This window comes from Battus philenor, unplaced genomic scaffold (genome assembly GCF_028537555.1).
Source record: "Battus philenor isolate CCGP_79_NKW_IND1 unplaced genomic scaffold, ilBatPhil1.0.hap1 SCAF_27, whole genome shotgun sequence".
NCBI classification, from domain to species: Eukaryota; Metazoa; Arthropoda; class Insecta; order Lepidoptera; family Papilionidae; genus Battus; species Battus philenor.
The window spans coordinates 3,187,703-3,210,072 of record NW_027181690.1 but is presented as its reverse complement, the minus strand read 5'-3'; the positions used below and the strand labels follow the sequence as shown (position 1 = coordinate 3,210,072).

Genomic DNA, 22,370 nt, shown 5'->3' with positions numbered 1-22,370 from the left:
GACAGATAACACAGCACGATCAATCAATTTTATTTTTTTTGACAGCATTGTTTTTTTTTTTGGACCGGACTATCGCCCTTAAATGGCATTTGCAGATTTTGCCGATTCTAAGTGGCAGGGCACATAGGGCGCCTAGATTAATATCTTTTTAAAGTAGAGAAAATCCAGGGTTCCCGGGGGAGTCTGCGCGGGTCGCTTCATATTACAATTTTATCGGATTGGGGCATTATGTCCTACGGGTCACTTGTATGGGGTATGGCTGCTTATATTGGTGTAATTTTAGTAATATAAAAGAGAGCTGTTCGTACAATCTATGTTATGAGAGCTCTGGCTCTCTTAGACGAAATATCAGTGAAAATATTACGATGGTATATATAACAATATGGTCTATGTGAATAACGATATATGTTTAAATATAGTCTTCATAAAATTAGTAAAATCTATGTGGGCAACTGTGTAAATTTTTATGATCAAATTACTTATGATGTCTCTGAATTATCAGGAAATTATTTTACTAAGCAAGTATCAGTAAAGGATTTTTTAAATTGCCTACAAAAAGTTAAACTAATCGTTCACGGGTCTGAGTGTACTCATATATAATAAAGCTCTACAGCATACCTTAAACATTCCTTTTCGCAGTTTTAAATCTTAAATTACAAGAATATTATTAAATAAATCTTATTCTAGCATTAGAAGAGTTTTTAGTAAATTTAAATATGTAGAATTTGGTTTTGTTGACTGATTTACATGGTTGATGTTAATGTTCACATAAAAAATATTTTAAATGAGAAACTGTTGAATTTAAGGTTTGATCATCTTAGGAGATTAGCATTGCGAGTGGGCGATAGATTACTACTTGTAATGTTAAAATAATCGACGATCCAAAAGCGTACGTAAATAACTACTTTTTTGCTTCACTAATATAAATAAAATACTTGCAAAAAAGATGTGAAAAAACACGATTAAGTTTACTGTGGTCTCTCCTCAGATAATGGCGCATATAGAACTCTTGTAGCTTGAAAGATTTTATTATATACTACTCAAAACAAAATAGGGCCCACCATCATTTTGCCCCTTAATTTATGTGCATACATGATTATTAAATTTTTACAATTAGTCGATGTTGAATTAGGGTTTTACACATTAAGTAAACACAAAATAACGTTTGAATTGTTTAATTTTATCTCAAAACACTCAAATACACATTTTAAGAGAAAACGAGCACTAAGTAGACTGTCAATAAAAAGTGAAGTTTCCATTAAATTGTGCTCTACGCCTTCTTCCTCGGATGTACATAATTGATTACAATGGAATCCAAGAATATAATGATAAACTTTATTTGACCATATATATGACTATATATAAAAACTTATATATATGTACACTTTGCCTCCTTGAAAGAAACATACACGTTGCTGCAAGATATTAAATAATACGTAATAAAAATTATGATGTGAATCTTAAACTCTGGGCTACTGCAACTTATCTTACAGGGTAAGACTTATGAAAAGCGAAGTGGGAGAACTCTTATGTCAAATTAAGATTGCCCTTATGATCACCGACATTATTAAAAAGATGACATTTTAAGAAAGAGAAAAAAACATCATATAAAAAACTTAAGATAAGAAAGAGAAAAACAAAAAATGAAAAGTACAAAATAATTCACATTTCGTCATAATCTTTAATAAACACAGCTCTCTCATCATCATAAATTCAGTGGTAGAAGGTCCACTGTTTTACACAGGCCCTCTCCCATTGGTTTCTAATAATACCGATTGGTCTGCCAACCTTGTTACAATGTTACAAACATGCTGGTCAGTGGTTTCCAATCCAGGTCCAATTGGTCATCAGTTCTGCACCCTTTACAGCCTGCCTATTGCCTCTTCAACTTGCCTATTTCATTCATCTACGATTCTCATTCCTAATTCCCCCTGCATAGACCTCACCGTGGCTCGTGGAGTAACACTGTAAGGCCCAGAGATCACGTTTCAAAGCCGCAAGTCATCACAGGTAACACAACGCTTGTGTGTATTTTGTTTTTTCTCGATTTAATTATTAATTTGATTACAGCAAAACAATGCTAGCGTTTTTCTAACGAGAAATCGCTAATTACACTCACAAAGGACATGAACAGGGAAATCATGCAAAAACTAAAATAAACGGTACTATTCTTCGTCTTCCTAAAGAAAAAGTTATATTTGTTTTTAGAAACAAAGAAAAAATCACTTGTATATAAAACAGTAATGCACATTTTGCTAGTAAGTTCAATTGTTTTTAACTTTAAATAATTTATGTTGATCATTTTAACTCAAGAGAAAAACACCATACGACTACACTCTGATAGAACCTAGATCTAAATAGAGCTTTCTATATAAGACGTTTAATCCTTCAACTTAAAACGTAACTTTGAAATTAAAAATGAAGGTTTCTGGGTTTCCAACTCGTCGTGGTCTCAATAAAGCTCAAAACTAACATCAATATTTTTTGTATCTTCCTCTTTTGACCTAAAAGAACGCATAGGTTTCCACCAAATATCGCCACAATGACCGGCCTTGTGCTGCCCCCCCCCCCCTCCCGGACCTTAATTATGTCGAAGGTCCAACTAGTAGAGGGCCTAGCCACGTCGAGTCTACCGTCTAATAGTCGCCACTGCCACTTAAAACGAACAGTTCTTCGACCTACGTCAGCTGTCACTGTCACAAATATTCTTAGTTCAGTTGTTTGTGCAATTAATTTTCAAGCTGCATTATCATTTATACTGTAATTAAATGTAACAAGACATCACACAGTTGTATATATCGTACACAGTTGTCCAAAATGAAGTAACTAACTTTGCAAAACCTAAGGAAAATCTTTTTTCATGGTAACTTTACGTATATCGCTATTTTCTTATATTCATTGATATTTTTAAAAACAGTCTACTCGATACTACGACGGTGAATGCACGCTTGACCATCAGACTATTTTCCCGCGATTTACGTACGCTTTGTGACAGAATTTTGTAGTGTATTTCCATTTTATGGTTTGGACTAATTCACTGCATCTATATCTTTCTTGCTGTATCCTCTCAGTGCTGTTTTGTCTGCTGTTAACTTCATGTGCACGTATATATTTTTGTTCAAAATCTTGGCGGCCTTTTTTTGCTCACGTTTTTGCATGTCACAGTATTTACTAAGCTAAGTTATTCTAGTCTCTTCTTAAACTATTCCTAAGTTAACCTTAATCATAACTTAACCTTAATGGATTTTAAGCTAAATTATACTAAACTGTGTTTTTAACACGTCATAAAACATCACTTCCTCGTTCCTACTGCATAGTGACATCCTTAGAATGTACGTTCTTGTAGAACATTATATTTAATAATATGTTAAATGCATCCATAAGAGTGAATGAAATCGATAAAGCAGTCCGTCGTATATATATGTAAATACTACATCAATAAAAATGTATTTATACAAATAAATAATAATAATAACTTGTGAATAATGACTCTGTGTGGGTAACCTCCCTCCTCCCCCAGGTAGATAGACGATACAGACAAGGTCTGGCTGGAAGTCGCAAATTCAGGCAGCGCAAGACCGCTCATCGTGGAAATATCTAGGAGAAACCTAGGCCTTGCAGATGGCGTCTATCAGCTGACATGGCGATATTGAAAAATGACTATATACACCAGGGGTGGCCAAGCTCTTTGATAGTGCAAGCCATTTTTATAAATTTGAATAAATTTGCGTGTCGCAATTGTATACGCATTTCAAATATACAAAAGAATGTTTTTTTCTAAAATCATATTTATAGAAATTATTTAAACTAACGTACAAAATATGTGTATTGAAGTTAGATATAATGGCAAACGTATATGACAGCACTCATAATAATACTTAAGATGCCGGTTAGTTAATTATGATTGGTGTATGGATATCGCTAATTTTATGGTGGAATAAAAATTATAATTATTCGCACCAGTAATTTGTTTCGATTTCCCAGGAGCTGAGAAAAGTTGTATAAATTTAATTATTGACATAATTCGACAATAAATCGGACCCAAAAATACGATTATTTTTAGACCTCTTCTCTCTCAATCCCGCATGTGGCTCGCGAGCCGCAATTTGGCCACCCCTGATATATATATTAGACACAAGTTCCTTCGCAATAATGTAACATATTCTTATGTGAGCGTCCAATGCATATTACTATTCGAATTATAAATGTCTCAATTCTATTATTTACACAATTAACTTATAAAATTTTATATATTCGATTGCATGAACGGCAACGAGATTTTTAACCTCAATGTCTCCAAACAATAATGATTTACAGCTGAGTCATCAGCCGCACCTCTTGACTTTTCCCAACATGGCGACGAGTTTACCATGTCGAAGTTGAAATAATAATTCTCATATCACAGTGTAAATCGATTTTTGCTATAATCAGTTACAAAAAAACGATTTACGGAAAACTATGTATAACATATATATAACATTTTAGACATTCCTTCGGATATAAACTATAAATTCTAAATATATAAAAATATATGACAGGTGAAAGCTATTCTTATTCCTGTTTATGTATTAATGGACTTAGACCGGAAGAGTGAAAAAATGGCCACCATTTTTTGTAATGTACTTACCGGCCAACCATCATCATATCAGCCGTAAAACATCCGTTGCTAGACATATGCCTTCATGAAGGAGATCAGTAGAACTGGATGGAAGCGGACTACGCCCAGCGCCTTGGGACGATATTAAAATAAAAGGTCATAAATCCCCCTTATATGCTACGCATGCCAGTCAGTGGTTTCTTCTCCAGAACAAGACCTTAAGGTCTGTCTTATTAGCCCAGCGGATTGGCAATTTTAATTAGGAGTGTGAAGGCAATATTGCACACAGAACAGATGTCCGTTGAGGTATTAAGGTACTCGAATGGAGACCACAGAACAGCAAGAGAAGCATAACTTACAAAGTGGTCAAACGTTTTTGTTAAGTTCGTCAAAAGACGCTGGATGTTGACGATTTCCAATCTTTTTGGAAATATGTAATAGGCCATGTCCAGCAGTGGACATTCTATAATTGTAATGATGATGAAGATGCAACAAGGATTTAGAGGCCAACAGTCTACGTTCACTCTAATAAATCACCCTTGAAACTGTCCCAAAACAATTTCTTACGAAACGATTTTTTATTTTATTCCAATGATAGTTAATCTATTTTTAAAAATACTATTTTAATAGCTGTTATTTTAGAACATAATTCTTTTAACCAAGCGTAACTGTGTTTAGACCCGTAAAATAAACAACAAAACAAAACAAAGTGATGCTTGGCTTTCCTGATTAAATTACTTAATATATAAGACCTCACATATGAGTTAAGTTTTGCATATTCGTCTATCAAAGGACTTCTCACGGCTGAAATAATGTCGATGACTATTTTAGTCCCTCTTTCTTCCGTCAGGGTCGCTTCACCTTCATTAACTCTTTAAAATTTTAAACGCCTTGCGATATATTTGACCATAATTTTGTTGTTTGATAGATACCTCGTTACACCTCGTTTCAACCTAAAGCATGGTTTAAGCCTTCCCAAAGATATCTTTAGGGGGATATAATATGGCGGTCACGGTGTGGTATTATGGTACGCAGAGGACGCTGCTGTCCATCCTCAGGGAACTTGTTTATGAGCAGAGGTAATCACATATAATTTACGGACCCAAGACCAAAGATCACACGTGTCAGTCCTGATCTACCGGGATACCACTACTCACCTCGCCTTGTACATGATACTTCATAATTTAATATTGAAGCGTCTTTCGTCAATATTATAAGAGTGTAGATGGCCACGAGAGTTTATCGTCTGCCGAGCATGACGTAGCTCTAAATTGGTTACCTTGTCACAGTTTGAGTTCCCTTTCGTCGTTCGATGTAATTTAATATAATTAAACTCCTATAAAATGCCGTTCATAGATAAGACTACTGTTTTTACGCGATTAAACGTTCCCAACTCTTCATTTATAAACGAACTCTCAAATGTGAAGGACTGTTTTCGGTTTATAAAGGTGATACATTTACATTTACTTTTAAAATGAAAATTCTGAGGTACGACGTAAGATAAATAAAAAGGAGGGTGAATAAGGTGACCTGCCATCGAACAGTCCCTTCTGTGTTCAAAATCAAGGAGACTCAGTGCGCTTGTAAATTTCACGACACTCTTGAAGTTCAATGTGCGTTATTGAGTGAAAAAAATTGTTTAAATATTTCGTAAATCTTTGGGAGATTTCTTCAAATATTTGATAAAGGTTATCATAGTGTCCATTACAAATTCATGCGCAAGTTTGTTCTTAGCCAAAGGTAGGGATACAAAAACATGTAAACGTGTTTCTAAAATTCAACTTTTATTTTGCCATATAACAAACTCACAATCGTCCAACAAAGAATGAAAAGATTTCTCTATAAAATCGAATTAGGAATAAGGAGATTTGTAGTCGAACGAAAATGACCAACACAGTGCGAGGAAAAGATAGCCGCTAGTGCCTTAAGGTTGTGCAGTTGAGGCCATTGACCGGTAAACGCAGTGTAAAACTTCAAGCTATATGGTTAACAGACAACCTAGTTAAGTTCTTCGGAGAGTACTGGATGCAGACCGCTTCCTACTGGACTCTTAATGGAATTCTAAACAGATGGCTGCAGGGTTCTTACTGATATAGAATAGGGACCATTGACCAGTAAGCGAGGTGTAGTATGTCCAGCCACAAAGTGAACAGACTACCTAATTAAGTTCATAGACCTGTGCTCTACTATGACCGTCTTTCGTCTTATATGATGATGATAATATACAAAGATTTATAGACCAATGTAGGCAAAACTCGTTCCATTAAAACATCGCAAAAACTGTTCCGTAACCTTTTTGTTTCATAACAACAATAGGTAATCAAACAAAACAATTTTGCAAAAAACTGTTTTATTCATTCCAGTGGATTTAGCCGGCGGTACAGTCTGACAGTATTTTGATTCTTCGAAATTACTGATTGAATTACTCAGATTAAAAGACCTCACGTATGAGCTAAGTATATTGCATATCCGTTAAAAGTTCAGGGCGATTGCATTTAATGTTATAAGTTAAGGTAAACGGATCTATTACCGCGGCATGCAAGATCGTGTTATTTACGTACGTATTTATTTGTACTATTGACTAATAAAAAGGGGGCAAGGTTTGACCCTTCACTAGTTAGACCTATATATTGAAGGTAGTAGCGCAATACTGGTCATTTTGGCGATCTTTAAGAAAGGCCTATGCTTGCAGTGAGCTTAGGCTGGTGTGAATAAATTAATGAATGAATAAAAAATGTGTTATATTTCGGATAAGATTTACGTTATCTTGTAATAAAATAGATATTGCTAATAGTTTGTACAAGTTGTTCGTAATCACTGTCAGTGAATTGGATATATTTGATAACAGCTGATCATCATCAACGTCATCATCACTATTTTCCATTGCTAGACGCCACTGCCACTCCTATAGTTTTACAAAAGGACCCGTTGAAAGCGGTTGCATTCAGTGTCTTCCAACCTTAACTAAGGCATTTGTCTACCTTGTGAACATCCCACGCTGCGCTAGCGTATCCGTATTGTCCACACCAGAATCTTTAGCCTTTAGCTATCATTAGTTTCGCGTTATGTGACCCACCCTTCCACTTCAACGTGCCTATCTGCTGTATTATGTCTGTTAATTTCGTGCGCTTATAAATCTCCTCATTTCTGACTCGTTCTGGATCGTTAAGCGACCGACTTAGCAATGAATACCGAAGTCATAACTGCTTAAACACACACATAAAGCATTTATAAAACGTACAATTACAGCAATCTAAATATTTGATATTATGAACAGGTTAGAGACGGGTATCTCACGAGATGAAGACAAGAAAGATACATACATATCTTTGCAAAAGATCACTCAATAAGTAATAATCACTCTCTAAGCTTGCATGTTTCAATTATATCTCTACTATATCTTACCTATAAGTCAATTTTCGTGATGAATTACGGCTCGTTCAGAGTAAGACAGAATGAGACGAATAGCTATTGCATGTTTGTATTAAAAATAAATATTTTTACACGTTTTATTCTACTAAGTTCTGAGTCTTAGTTAAAAGAGCTGAAGATATCTCTCCAAGCCGTACTGAGCTAAATGAGTTAAAGATATACAAGAGTAATATATGTCCCAAGATCGAAAAGATTTAAATCACTCTTTTCTTGTCAGGGATACATTTTGCCTATCTCTAGAACAGATATGACTTCTAATAAGTTTGTTTAAACATCTCAGATAAAGATTAACATCTACCTGATTGTTAATAGGTGTAAAGGGGTGAATGTACAGCTCATTTGCCGCCAACTAATGTATGAAAACTAATAGTTAATAACGAGATAGCAATACAGATATATTGTTATAAATTATTGTATAATATCTTTCCCTGTAGACTGTACTAACAGAAGTAGTAAACCTGTCGCATTTAACTAAAAAAAATTGTAACATATTTCAGAGTGCTCATTTTATATAGGTTGACTGGAAATTGTTGTAAAAGCTCTAAATCTTTAATGACAAATGAATTATAAATTCACAAGTTAAAATCTTTTACACCAATAACCGATCATCCTGTATATCCAAATGTATTTCGTATACAAATAATTATTAACAAATTTCAGCTCAAAATGGACGTTCTCGCCGAAGATGTTTACGATTTGGCTTACAAAAGTCTGTTTAGCGGCGTGAGTTGTGTTCAGTTCGCACCTGTGTTATTGTCTTGAGTTTTGCTTATTTGCACCACTAATTGTGATGCTTTGATTTTTGAGTTCGCACTAAATATAGCTTTAATGCTTCTTCTTAGATGCTCTAGGCAGGAATATTATTATCGAGATCACAACGACCTCCTTGCAATCCTACATCATTTCTCCTGGTTCGTTCGTATAATTCAAAAGGCAAAGTCTATAGTTTGTGTCGTTAACTCAACTCTGTTATATATTACTTTAATAATAAATTTTAAATAATCTGCAATTAAATACTACAAAAGCCAGTAGACAAATAATCAGGAGATCCGTAGAATAAATAAATCCGCTATCCATTCTCTTCCATCTGATAACAAGACGCACGGATTCACGACATCCGTACGTTTGAAATTCCTTCCACCCGCACTATGAGTTTTGCTAGTATTTTATAGTGCGAACAGCCAAGGAGTGAAACAACCTACCAGCGTCATTGTTTCCAGACAATTATATTTTTTATGAACTCCGTTAATTGGGGTCCTCTATTACTTACCTTGTCTTGGGTACACAGGGATATTATAACAATAATAAATTCTTCACAAAAACCTATCGTTTACATCCTGGTCATTCTTCCACCAATTGTGATTTGAAAGTCTTCAAGACAAGAGCAAATAGGTTTCTTCAAGGGAAGTATCGTAGAACTCGTCATCGCTTAAAATCAGGCGAAATAGAGGTCAAATGTTTCGCTTATAGAAAAGGCAAACCAAAATAATTGACGCAAACCAAATAGATTTGCAACTTGAAGTGTCAATGGTCAGGTTAAATTGCGCGCAGATGACCACTTGGAGTCTTACGATTTTGGAGTGGAAATCACAGACCGGTAAGCACAGCATGACACTAGAGTTAGACTGCCATTTGAACCATCCAGCCATTACCAGATCCCATTAGAAATCATTAAAGGATGCATATATCCAGCAGTCGACCTCCTGTAGCTGAGATGATGGCGGAGATATCTATGAAATTTATAAAATCAACTGCGGGTGTACCGCAAGGGTCTGTTCTGGGAACTATGTTATTATCTTTTTGTAAATATCGGCTCATTTTTATTTAAAAGTGTAAACAAAAAACATCGACATGTGTTTTGTCGTGCGTATGTGTGCGCCTTTCTTATTTCCGTTTAGTTAATTATCATTAAAAACTATACGTTTAGCAATAAAAGCAAATGGACAATTTGCCATTTATAGGCGCATAAAGCAACTGCTTATCGGTGATAGTAATTAAGTGCTCGATTTTTAATTACACTTGCTTTATATTGGGGTTTTTGTTTTGTTAACATTAAAAGCGTATGTAATCAAAAAAACTGGGATAAATCTTACAATATTAATGATCTTGAAAAACAAGTCATCTTGTTGCAATTGACATGTTTAAAAATCGTCGTCATCATATCAAGACGCCCATTGGCGGACATAGTCCTCTCCTATAGATTTAAAGAACTGGTTGGAAGATGCCTATATCTAGCCTCTTTCGACGATCTGTCCTAGGTCATTTGTCGACTTTGTGACTGTTTGTTCATCCACTTTGTGACTGTTTGTCTGTCCATTATATAAGTGGTTGTCTGTCGGCTTCATAAGTACGTCAACCTTGTTTTTGTCCATTAAATTTATGACTGTCTGTGCGTTCGTTTTGTTAGTTTATTTCTGCCAACTTTGTGACTGTTTGTCTGTTTACTTTATGAGTATTTGTCTGTCCGTTTTGTGAGTGTTTGTCTGTCCGCTTTTGTGAGTGTTTGTCTGTCCGCTTCTTGGATGTTTGTCCGTCAACTTTGTCAATGTTTGTCCGTTAACTTTGTGACTGTTTGTGTGTCAATTTCGTTAGTTTTTTTCTGTCAACTTTGTGACTGTTTGTTTATCCACTTTGTGAGCTTTTGTATGTCAACTTTGTGACTATGTGTCTGTCAACTTTATGAGTGCTTGCCTGTCAACTTTGTGAATGTTTGTCTGTCAACTTTATGAGTGTTTATCTGTCTACTTTGTGATTGTTTGTGTGTTTTGTCCGTAATCACCACTCTACGACCTCAAGGCCCCGGATAGAATATGTTTTGCTCGCTATGTGATCTGCCCTCTGACATTTCAATTGCCATTCCGCTGAGCTACGACGGTTACTTCCGATTATCTACCGATTCGACGTGCAAACATTTTTTCAATTTTCTCTTACAAAATCGTATATAATAGTCATTATAGTTCATTGTATAAAAAGGCACAACCACATTATGAACTCTTTGCATAATAAAAGAGAGTCAAGGTAAATATGTATTTTTTTTGCTTCATACTTTACGTTACGCGTTTCAGTGTCAAAAATATCAGTAAATAAATTATTGCAAGCTCTAATACAGAGTATAAGGAATGACAGAATTTAGTACAAATAAGGTTTGAATACACTGCAGTTTTCATTTTTTGTTTGTCTTGCACCAATTTTTTTAATTTGAGATGTACAACGTAAATGTTATTTACGATTTAAACAATGACTTTTCTAATGATTATAATGATAATCTAATGATTTTCCTAATTCTTATTTGTTTGTTCGCAGGTTGTGTCTAGTCTGAGTAATTTAGCGGTCAGTAACTTTTTTTTAATCATTACCCTCATCTAGCATCCAGCTTCTTTCATCCATTTAAAAGATATTATCTTTTATGGAATCAGGCGTTACCTCGCGGAAGTCCATCCTAAGTAAGAAAAGGACCAATATTTAGCCCCTTCCGTACATGCAGTGGTAGTCGTGCAATAAAGTGCACCGCCCGGCAGCCCGCTGATAAATGCGTATGCGGCAAACAATTCGAATCACACAACCGCCAAACTCTAAAGTAACTCTGTGTTTGGCACTAATCAATGTAATATAACTGCTAAAGATGCCCCGTGGAGGGGTGAAACACGTGTTGAGTAATTTGGCGGTGGCGGTTGTGTGATTCGCATTGTTTGCCATATTTGCATTTATGTGCGGAAGGGGCTAAATATTGGTCCTTTTCTTACTAAAGATATTATCGTTTATGTATCATAAACTTTAACTATACATTTGATTTTTTCCTTGTTTGCGCATTTGTTTTTAGAATCAAAATTATTCAATCTGTATACATCTATATGTTATATATCATATATTTTATTTATAAATTGTGATTGGCCATATATAGGTGTAATCTTAAAAGGGGTGAATATATAGGTTATTTTCCGTCAAGTAATGTATGGCATTATGTAATATAGAGTGTACTTATTTAGAAATAAAAATGAATAAAGTGCAGATAATAAATGCATAGCATTTTCAAAATTAGAATTACTATATGTTAGAATTAATTTTTGCTTACTGCTTGACATTGCATACTTTGTAATGCCAAAATTATCTGCCATTGGCAATCTAATAGAAAAAAAAAATTATGTAACAGAGTGATCATTCTATTTATTGATTAAATGTGAAATTAGTTTATTTACTTTATTATGGTTAAGTACTGACCGAAGTTTCAAGTGGCAGCGAGCGGGGAACATCGCTCCCGTGACTGATAGCCGTTGGGTTCGAAAGGTTTGTGGCGTCATCGTCCACCTAGTGGGAAGCGTTTCCCACTAGTGGACGATGACGTAGTTAAGGTAGCTTGATGCGGGCAGCACAAGACCGGTCATCGTGACGATCTTTGCGTTCCTATGCCTAGCGCTTGGAGTCCATCGGCTGAAAAGAAGTAGTTCTGATCGGCGCAGCTATTACAAGACAATACATTCTGCAGCGCGTTTTCTTTTTTTTTTTAGTTTCAATTTTTTTCCCTCCACTTATTAGGAAAGATATTTAAAAAATATGTTAATTAAATTACTACAGACGTTCTCAAGTTATGACATTTATGTAGCAAGGCAAAAATTGATTCATTTTTACGTACAAAATTTTTATGTATAGGAAAACATAGTTAAATATTTCATCTAGGCCATTAAAATCATACTAATAAGATTTATAATTGCAAATTACTTAAACATAATCTTGATTTAGGGATTAAGTTATGGCAGTAGAAAGTGTTAAAAATCATTCAATATTGAAGTAGAAAAACTGTATCATACAGTCGCAACGGTATGAACGTTAATCCGCATAACAGTGAGGTTGATGTCATTCGATCACTTAAATAAAGATTGTCAATATGTCACACTTAATTAAATCCGTTTGCTTTATCAAGCGAGCAAAGGATTTTCCAGATATAACTTATTCCTAGAAGAAAATGATACTTTAACATTTTGCAAACAATATATTTACATAATGCTAAAGATGGTAACGCCATCTAACGTGTAAGATAGAAAAACAACATTAATATTATAAATTATAAATGTAAAGGATAAAAAACTTAAAAGCCCTGAAAAGTTAGCATTCATGTTATATTTAGAATAAAATACTTGGAATTCGTCATCATTTGATCAGACGACAACAAGATCTTTTATCCACTTACCGGTCCGTGGTTTTCACTTCAGCACCGTAAGGCCCCACCTGCCACCTCGTCAGTCCACTTCAACTTCTCATCAACTAAGCTAGGTTATTTTTGTTCGTCTATGTATCTCCTAAGTAAGAAAAGGACCAATATTTAGCCGCCAGCCCGCAACACAGAATCTCTATGTTTGGCACTAATCTGTGTTACATAACTCCTGAAGATGCCCCGTGGAGGGGTGAAACACGTGTTGAGTGATTTGACGGTGGCAGTTGTGTAATTCGCATTGTTTGCCGCATACGCATTTATTAGCGGGCTGGCGGGCGGTGCACTTTGTTGCACGACTACCACTGCATGTGCGTTGGCTAAATATTGGTCCTTTTCTTACTTAGGATGGACTTCCGCAAGGTAACGCCTGATTCCATTAAATATGTATCTCCCCTCACGTAAACACCATAGGTTTTATCAATAATAGCGATATCTTACAGACAGCTTTTAGGTGGCTTGATTTCCGGCAGCGCGTCCCTATATATACCCATAAACATGTATGACAAATATTGACTTACATATACCATAAGTACACATAAAAATAAAAATTATTATAAAATTATTTTTTTCTTTAAAATGTTAATTGTAGTGAAGTCGATCAAAAGTTGCCGCAGATTATTAAAAGCGCGTCGACGTAGCTCTTAAAGCTTCAAACTTTTACATCTGTTTTCAATCACAGTTTATAAAGTGATCACTCTAAAACATTCTTTTTTTCCATTATGGCAAGCGCATTACTCCTGGAAGTATAGTTTCCTAATTTTGAAAATTATTTTTCTTACTTTAATATCATTACGTTTATTGACAGCAAACGAGTTTTTCATCCCTTTAAAACTTTTATATCTATAACTAATAATCCTGTATTATTTACATTTATCTGCAAAACTTTCATAGCTTACATTGGCCTATCGATTGGTTTTAGAAATAATAAATAACGTTATGAAAATATAGTAAAAAAAGTTTTCAAAATTTGTACCACAAAATTAAAAAAAATATATTATTGTTTACTATCTATCTCTACAGACTTTGTACTGTCTTAGGATACTGGCTTGTCGTAATTCAATAGAAAATAATAATGTAATGTATTCCAGAGTGTTCACTTTATACAGGTGATTGAAAATTGTTGTAAATGCTTTTACAAGTATAAGCAATCACCCTGTATTAGTCATCACTACTTTTTAAACTCTTAACAGACAACCTGATCTTGCAGAGCTGGTTCGACATGAGCCACTTGGCGAGCCTTTTGGTTGCGTACATGGCGCTGGTCGCAGCCTCCGGTCAGCAGCTCTTCGATGTCCTGGGAGAAGGTCTCCAGCAGCAGATCAAACCAATCAAGCACCCCATCGACGAGACCATCGCATACATCGGCTCCGCTCAGTGTGAGTCCACGTGTTCCGCTTTCATTTTTTTATTAATAGTTATCACACTGAGATACTTGCAGAATATCTTTGTCACTCAAGAAAATATTTCTAACCTTTTTAGTGCAGAGTCATATGAATATGTTACTATGAATTTTTTATAAGAAATTTTGAATTTGGAATGACATTTTACTTATTTTTTTTATTTCGGCTCCCTTTGTTGTAAATGTTTACTTTAGTAACTGTTAATTAAAAAAAAATAGTCGCTTTACAGTTTCATTGGTTACATGTGGCTAATGTATTGTACAAATTATCCAAAAATCAATGGTTTCTGTAATTATAATTAAATTAATAATAATATAGTAAAAAAGCGCTCTTAAAAATTCGGATTACTACGTAATAATCCACACGTTCCGAAGGGACCCTGATCACATACCGAGGCAAGCCCTAGAATAGAATCCTCGAGGCGAGCGAAAACGTGGCCGCCCAAAGCAAACCTGGCGGCGGACGATCACTGCAGAAGTGAAGGCAGTTGGAATGACGTGGAGCGAAGTAAAACGCGAGGCTCAAGACCGCTCGCACTGTGGATGCCCTCTGCCCCATCTTGGGGACATAAGATTAAATGAATGACGTTTGAAAATTAAATTTGTGTATTATCTGTCCCCACAGACTTTGTACAACCAGTAATTAGAGGTCAGTCGCATTCCAATGAAAAAAAAATTCAGAGTGGTCTCTTTATACAGTGATTCGAATTACCCCAGGGCCTAGTTACAGAATCACTATTTTTGTAATTTTCATCATTTTTCACAGACCCATCCGCTCCATGAACTCATATCCGATGAAGCTGAAAAGGCTTAACGCTAGCAGCAATAACTTGATCGAAACAATAGAATAGTGTTCCGAAATAAGTGTTAAAACTTTAAAGTTTTTTGCTTACAAACTATCTATGCAACGAATATGTATTGATGTGTTTTTTTCATCAAATTATAAATAAAAAACTAGTCTTTTCCGTTGCAAAATAAGTAATTGAAACACTTTTAGTATCCCGATTCAAGGGTTCCAAAGAAGGAAGATCACGGCTCGAATTAATCGCTAATTTCTGTCCATAGGTGCTCATGTAAAGAAACTGTTTGGAGTTGCATATGAACAAATGGAGGGAGTCCGCGAGCCTGATTTAAATTCCCTCACCCTCTGGTACAAGACACGGTAAGCTTCTCTTGACATCATCATTACAGTCGTAATAAGTGCACTGCTGAATAAAAGCCTCTCCTATATAATAAAAAAGATTCCATATAGGAGAACCTCCTTGGAAGAAATGACGCTGTTTTTAAATTGGGAACACAATGTATTTACATAATTCTCAAGACATTAACGCCATCTAGCGTATAGGTTAGATATGTTATTATTTTACATGAAAAACAAAGCAATTTTTATTATTTATTTAATGAAAATAAACGATAATTTTCTTCTTTATTTATACATAATAATAAAAAAACTGAATAACATTGAAAAGTTATTTTTCTTGTTATTTATCATCGTTATCATTTCAGACGTATGATTTCTACAGCTGGACATCTCCCAAATAGATTTCCATAACGACTGGTAGGAAGTGGCCGATAACCAGTTGTGAAATTTTGAACCTTAAGGCTGTATACACAAGTATTTATACAATCAATCGCGTACAATTGTGTCAAAGGATCTATCTCTTAACTAATTTTTTCTTAAATATAGTGCCTCGACGTTGGGTATAAACGTATTCTGTGCAGCTTTTGACAGCTCTCACATTTTGGTTAGGAATTTTTTTGAATACTGTAGTCGGATGGATTGATACATTGTTAAATTATAAAGCAACTGTTTATTTTCTGGCCGGCCAATAATTAAAGAATCAAAAGTGCGTATAAACGCCTACTTGAATTAAGACATTCTGAATTTGAATGTTGATGCCAGGAAGAGGTGTGAGATGGTTAGTGAGAAGTAAGTTCTGTTTTAGACCGACTGGGTACTCTACTATGAAGCTATACTCCACAGGACCAGCAGTAAGGTGTACAACATAAGTGAGGCGGCCGCCACCATCACACAAGCGCGAGCGTTCGAGCCGGATCACAAGCTGATCATGTTTATCCACGGCTTCACCGACGACCCTTCAAAAGGCAGCTTCACTAACATCAGCGAAGCTCTCCTTAGGAGTGGTAACAACTTTTTGTTTTTACTTCGTCGTCCACAGCAAAATTTAGAACTTTTCATTTCAAAAAAATCGGTCAGAAATTGCATCCAATGTCTTCCGATGGTCCACCGTGGTTCGACTCCAATGTGGGTTCATCTTGCCAACTCAAAACAGTCGTTGAACTTATCCTAGACCTATAGCCGAATTTATTTAATACCCTGAAGTAACAGGCCACCGCTAAGCGGCAACCACTAGGAAGAGAAACTGAAACAATTTTTGGGTTCGAGATGAAATTTTTATATACAAAATACCGTTTTCCTTTGTGGGATGGAAATGGTTATATTGGATTCCTGTTCACTTAAACTACCTCGTTAGTAGATCTTTACTACTTTAAAGTGGCGCCTGGATCTCTTATAACCAAGTGCTCCCCAGAATTGTACAAAAGCACAACGCTCCGGGGAGAAGCTCAGGAACTCCCTCGGGATTTCACTGAGGTAATCAAACCACCTAATATTAACACCTTTGGTAGATATATGAACTTCTTTTCAAATCACACAGTCAGACACAGAGCACCTCAACAACCCTTCCAAGACCGTTACAAGATTGGTATACTTATTTCGAATAGGTATCATTTAATAATTATTATTGCTTATTTATAAACGTTAAAAATTCAATAATAGAGAAAAGAATATTAAACTATTTACCAAGTAATAGTGAAACAAGACACGAACAATCTTATGTATTTTGAACTAAACCCAAGACCGATAAAAATGTTTATAAAGATTCAACATCTCTATTCTTTTGATTGTTGATATTTTGTCGTTCTACAGGGGAGACAAGCGTGATCGCTCTGGACGGCAGCCCCCTCATCCGCTGGCTGTACTTGCGGGCCACCAGCTACGTGCGCTTTATGGGACAACGACTGGGTGAAGTGCTGGCGGCAATGGTTCATGGTAAGACAGCGCACATGGAAAACGGTGAAGTGTTTAATACTCCTGTTCCATCTTACATTATTTTGTGCCGTTATAAAGAAAAATATGTATTTATATTTAAATGGGTAGTAATGTTGGCAACGAAAAGGCACAAGAAGAAAAGTATGTATATATTACTTACTACTTGACGTACCGTTACCCGCTAAGGGTTGAACAATTTTTTGCTGTATTGCGATTTATGTGACGTTTCTCGTGATTATATTTTTTTGGTTAAAATTTTAACTAAGATTTATGGGACGTTAACTTGCAACGTTACAATTTATCTATCTTCAGGTCTGTATTTCATTACATGCCATAAAATTACGAATCTTTGATTCAATAAAAAAATATATTATTTTATACTTGAAATTTTAGAAGTTGAGCTTTAGGAGTAACCACTATTTAGTTGGTCGAAATGTGTGAAATCTGTTTTATTCACTCATTTACATGAATGATATAATGTACAAGTTTCTGGCCGCCATTTTTCTACAGATCAGCGTTCCGAACCCATAGCTTACTGCTTGCAGTGTTAAAATAATCAAATATTCAAAAGCACATGTAAATGCCTATTTCAATAAAGATATTATGAATTTAAATTTGAGATACATGTTCTCTATTCTAACCGAAATGAAACATTATTGTGCGTAGTACACTGAATAACTGTGAAACTTTCGCTATCGTAATTTATAGACCGTTTTAAAATTAGAATTAATCTATTATAGTCTTCATCATTTCAGCCGTAGGCCTTTCAATTCTAGACATAGTTCTTTCCCATAGATTTCTAATAAAACCAACGGGATCGGCTAATAAACTGTATTAAATACAATCAATGATGTTTGGAAATGAATTGTTCTAATTTTAAGGTAAAAAAATAATTTATTATGTTAATTTTGTTTATTTTTTGTTCTTAGTAGGTGATGCGTTAGGAATTAACGTAAATTTAACTAAATCTGACGGTTATAAGCGATGGTAATGATCTTATATAATAAAGATATTTTAATTTTGACCTTATTTTAAATATAGGTCAGAGTAAGATCCTTTTTCATTCGTGAGTTGGTTCATCAGGCTTGCTTTACCAAAGAGGTTATTTTATTTGCAGGTGGTACTGATCCTGCGTCTATCCACATTATCGGGCACAGTCTTGGCTCCCACATCGGCGGTTTCACCGGCAAGAGGTTCCATAAGCTCACAGGACATCAGATAGGGCGTATATCCGCCCTGGACCCAGCGGGGCCCTGCTTCACGCACGTGGAACCCGATTTGCGTATTCAGGATACCGATGCGGTATTCGTGGACGCTATTCACACGGACGCCGGCGTGTATGGTCTGGCGGAAGCTATTGGTGAGATTTATTTATATATATACAGAGAACCTTCTACCTTATAAGCTTGCCAAAGGCCACTAGAGTCTAAGGCTTTAGAGAAGGACATCCAACAAGGTTGTGTCAGATGTTCCAGTTTAGGCCGTCGGATAACGCTAGATTTTTCCCTAAGGCCGCTTCCAACCGGTCTTATAGAAAATCTATGGAGGTCTGGGTCTGACAGTAGCTATCGGCTGTAGTGATGATAGCATAAATTTCCATCTATTCTCTAAATTATATTATGGAAGAAATTGGACCAATAAGTACTAAGTTCTGTAACCACACTTGACCAGGTCATATGGACTACTATCCGAATAGTGGCGCCCAACAACCGGGCTGCTTGCTTCAGACCTGTGACCACACTCGCTCGTGGCTGTACTTCGCTGAGTCAGTGCTGGAACCCAGCGCGTTCGCTTCCGTCCTTTGTGAAGACTGGGAAACCTTCAAGAAGGGCAATTGCGACAAGGAAATCAGGTGAGTTAATAAATCCTTTCCAAATGAGAAGATAATTTTCGAAATGTGTTGACAGTGATGACATATAGCATAGCAATGTTGTCTCTCACTTTAGGCCTCATTGGATAGCCCACAGTCATTCAAATCATCATTTCTCTGCAAAGTTGAATGTTGGTTTATCTATGTGTTTTTATTAAGAAAAATCAAACACACACGAACGTGTATGAACGTGTATAAGAGCTATCGAGACAAAATTGGATTTATATCGACTATATTCCTTTACGGGATCGAATCGAAAATGGGAAGATCAGTAGGCGGACGAAATATACATATGTAGTCCAGCGAATTGATTTAGTGGCATTGGACAGAACACAAGACGCATAGCATAGCCGTTTATGTCTTAAAGTTCTAAAACTGAAACCACGGCACGGTGAGCGCAGAATACGACTTTCACCAACAGATGACCTTTTTAAAGTCGTCAGAAAAAGTCTTGCACTGGACATACTACAGCTGAAATGATGATGAATGTGATATAAACGTAACATTTAAGTAAAATTCGTTGATGATTATCACTAAGTTATCTTAAAATTGTAGTGCAAGAAGCATGGTATCATTATCTCTATAAGAAGTAGAGCAAAGTACGACTCTACAGTTTAAGGAACAGGTGTTAGTGTTGTTTTCGGCGTTAAGAAAAGTACGGGACAACTGGCCGCACTTGACTACGAGTCCGATTAGGCCTCGTGTACCGCGAACATTACCAGTTTAAACGCGTCGCAGGTTTTTTTATCGACTGGACATTTACTGCTGCTTTTATCATTTGCATATTCCGCTGGTTTGTAACGGAAAGGCACAGAGTGTGCCTAGTCTAAGACCTCTTAGGTAGCAACATACTACTATTTCACCGGATTGGGAGGCCTCCGAACACCTAAATCGCGCTCGGACGCTCCTTGGCGTGACTTCACTGAAGAGATCCCACAAGGGGATCTCAATTTGAGCTGCCACTTATCAATAATACCCGATTAACCTTCCGATATAAAAGCGCATCTGATAGCTATAACTCGACTTAACCAGATGCTATTACTTGATTAATAACACTAGAAGAAGTGGCAGAAGAAACTCCAGCAACGCTTCTATCTAGTTTGCTCGGAAGTTGGTGTGTCATGTGATAAATGATCCGGCTTCATTTCTAACAGACGGACAGACCGGTTGGTTCGTATGGAATCGAATGCATCATATTAATTTTGTTAGAATATATTACTAAAACCGGCTTCACAATATACACGAAATACTTTATATTGTAGTCTGAACTTGAACTTTTAAATCAATTGTATGTCTGTAAATTTTTCAGTTACATGGGATACGGAGCGAAGCCTGGGATAAAAGGCCGATATTACCTTCAGACCGGGTCGGTCTTTCCATACGGACGCGGCGCAGACGGTCTCGTCTACAGAGAACCTCCTGGTCTAATTCAAGCTGTCTCCAACGTCGTACTTGGCTAGCCACATTAGTCTTTCAGATTTTTCTCCACTCTTTACAATGTTACGCAGTTTATCACGAATCTTATCAATTTAGATACGCTAGGGTTTTCACTCTAGAGCAGTTCATAAATACATTAGGAGGCTAACAATAAAATATACAAAAAAACATACAGAGTGATTGGTAATAGCTGCAAAAGCTCCAGAAGAACAAAGGTAAAGCTTTTTTGCTGATAATATATGTTAATAACTATTCCAGAAATCAATGGTTTCGAATAGTTGTTTTTAAAATTCGTATAACTATATATAAAAAATAATATTTATTTACTGTATATCCCAGCAGACAATACTGCCGAAAGATACTGGTCTGTCGCATTGCAATAGAAAAATAAAACAAATGTAACATATTTCAGACGGATCGTATTTAAACATTCTTTTAGGACTCTATATGACCATTGGTTATATGTATAAGAGCTTTAAAAGAGTTAATGTACAGCTTATGACTGCGTTGTTTTGTGCTACAGCTCACAAACAAGTTTCCAGAGAACGGACAGCAGCGCCCTCTTCGTAGCTTTATACCAGACTGTGACCGCCAACCCGTCTGCCTGGCGTGGCGATTATGGTATATCCCCCCATAGATATCTTTGAGGGAGGCCTAAGCTTTAAGTTAGGCGTCTAAGGGCTAAAACAAACGACGATAGTTTTTTTTATGATAACAAATTAAGATGTTGTTATATATTTTTAATCACCGTATACACATTTTTTAGACGGTAATTGTAGAAGTTTTAATATCCGTCTCCAATTGTTACAATGATGTAGAAAAATAACCTGTCTCTATTTCATATTCATTTAAAAAAGACAAAGAAATACATTCGACCTACAAATTGCGTCGAAATAAATTCTAAAATATAGCATTTGCGTAATGGATCATTATGCAAAAATTAGGGTTGTTTTAGGGGTCAAAAAAGTAATGTCGCTTTCTTAAGTTAAATTCACACGACTATATTTAACAAGTTTTTATTTTCTATCAAGAATATATTCACCTTCGTTATCAACAATTTTGCCATCTAGTATACAAAGCCTTCAGACTACTAATAAGCTACTAAATGACAATCAAAAATCGACATGCGCAGAAACGACGTTATTTTCCGGTCTCCCTAATATTATATTAATATATCAAATGTTTAAATAATATCTTTGTTATTTAGACGTCCAAGTATTTAAATATTTTGAGATATCTATAATCAGTATTGAAGTAACGATTTAGTTCGTCCACATTTTCTTACACCTCTAGTCCACCCTTGTCACACTAAGATCCCACCCCCCACCACCTTTAAGAACAAACTTAATTTAA

At 35.7% G+C, this 22,370-nt stretch overlaps 1 protein-coding gene across 1 annotated transcript; it reads left to right on the top strand.

Annotated features, from left to right (window-relative positions):
• The first annotated feature begins 8,695 nt into the window (after positions 1 to 8,695).
• On the top strand, positions 8,696 to 21,757 carry LOC137925667 (pancreatic triacylglycerol lipase-like). The gene is made up of 9 exons (XM_068769140.1): positions 8,696 to 8,752; positions 11,333 to 11,359; positions 14,446 to 14,614; positions 15,703 to 15,799; positions 16,622 to 16,782; positions 17,588 to 17,710; positions 18,828 to 19,070; positions 19,382 to 19,562; positions 20,890 to 21,757. The coding sequence occupies exons 1-9, from the start codon at positions 8,696 to 8,698 to the stop codon at positions 21,038 to 21,040; spliced, it is 1,209 nt and encodes a 402-aa protein (XP_068625241.1). The 3' UTR covers positions 21,041 to 21,757.
• The last annotated feature ends 613 nt before the right edge of the window (positions 21,758 to 22,370 follow it).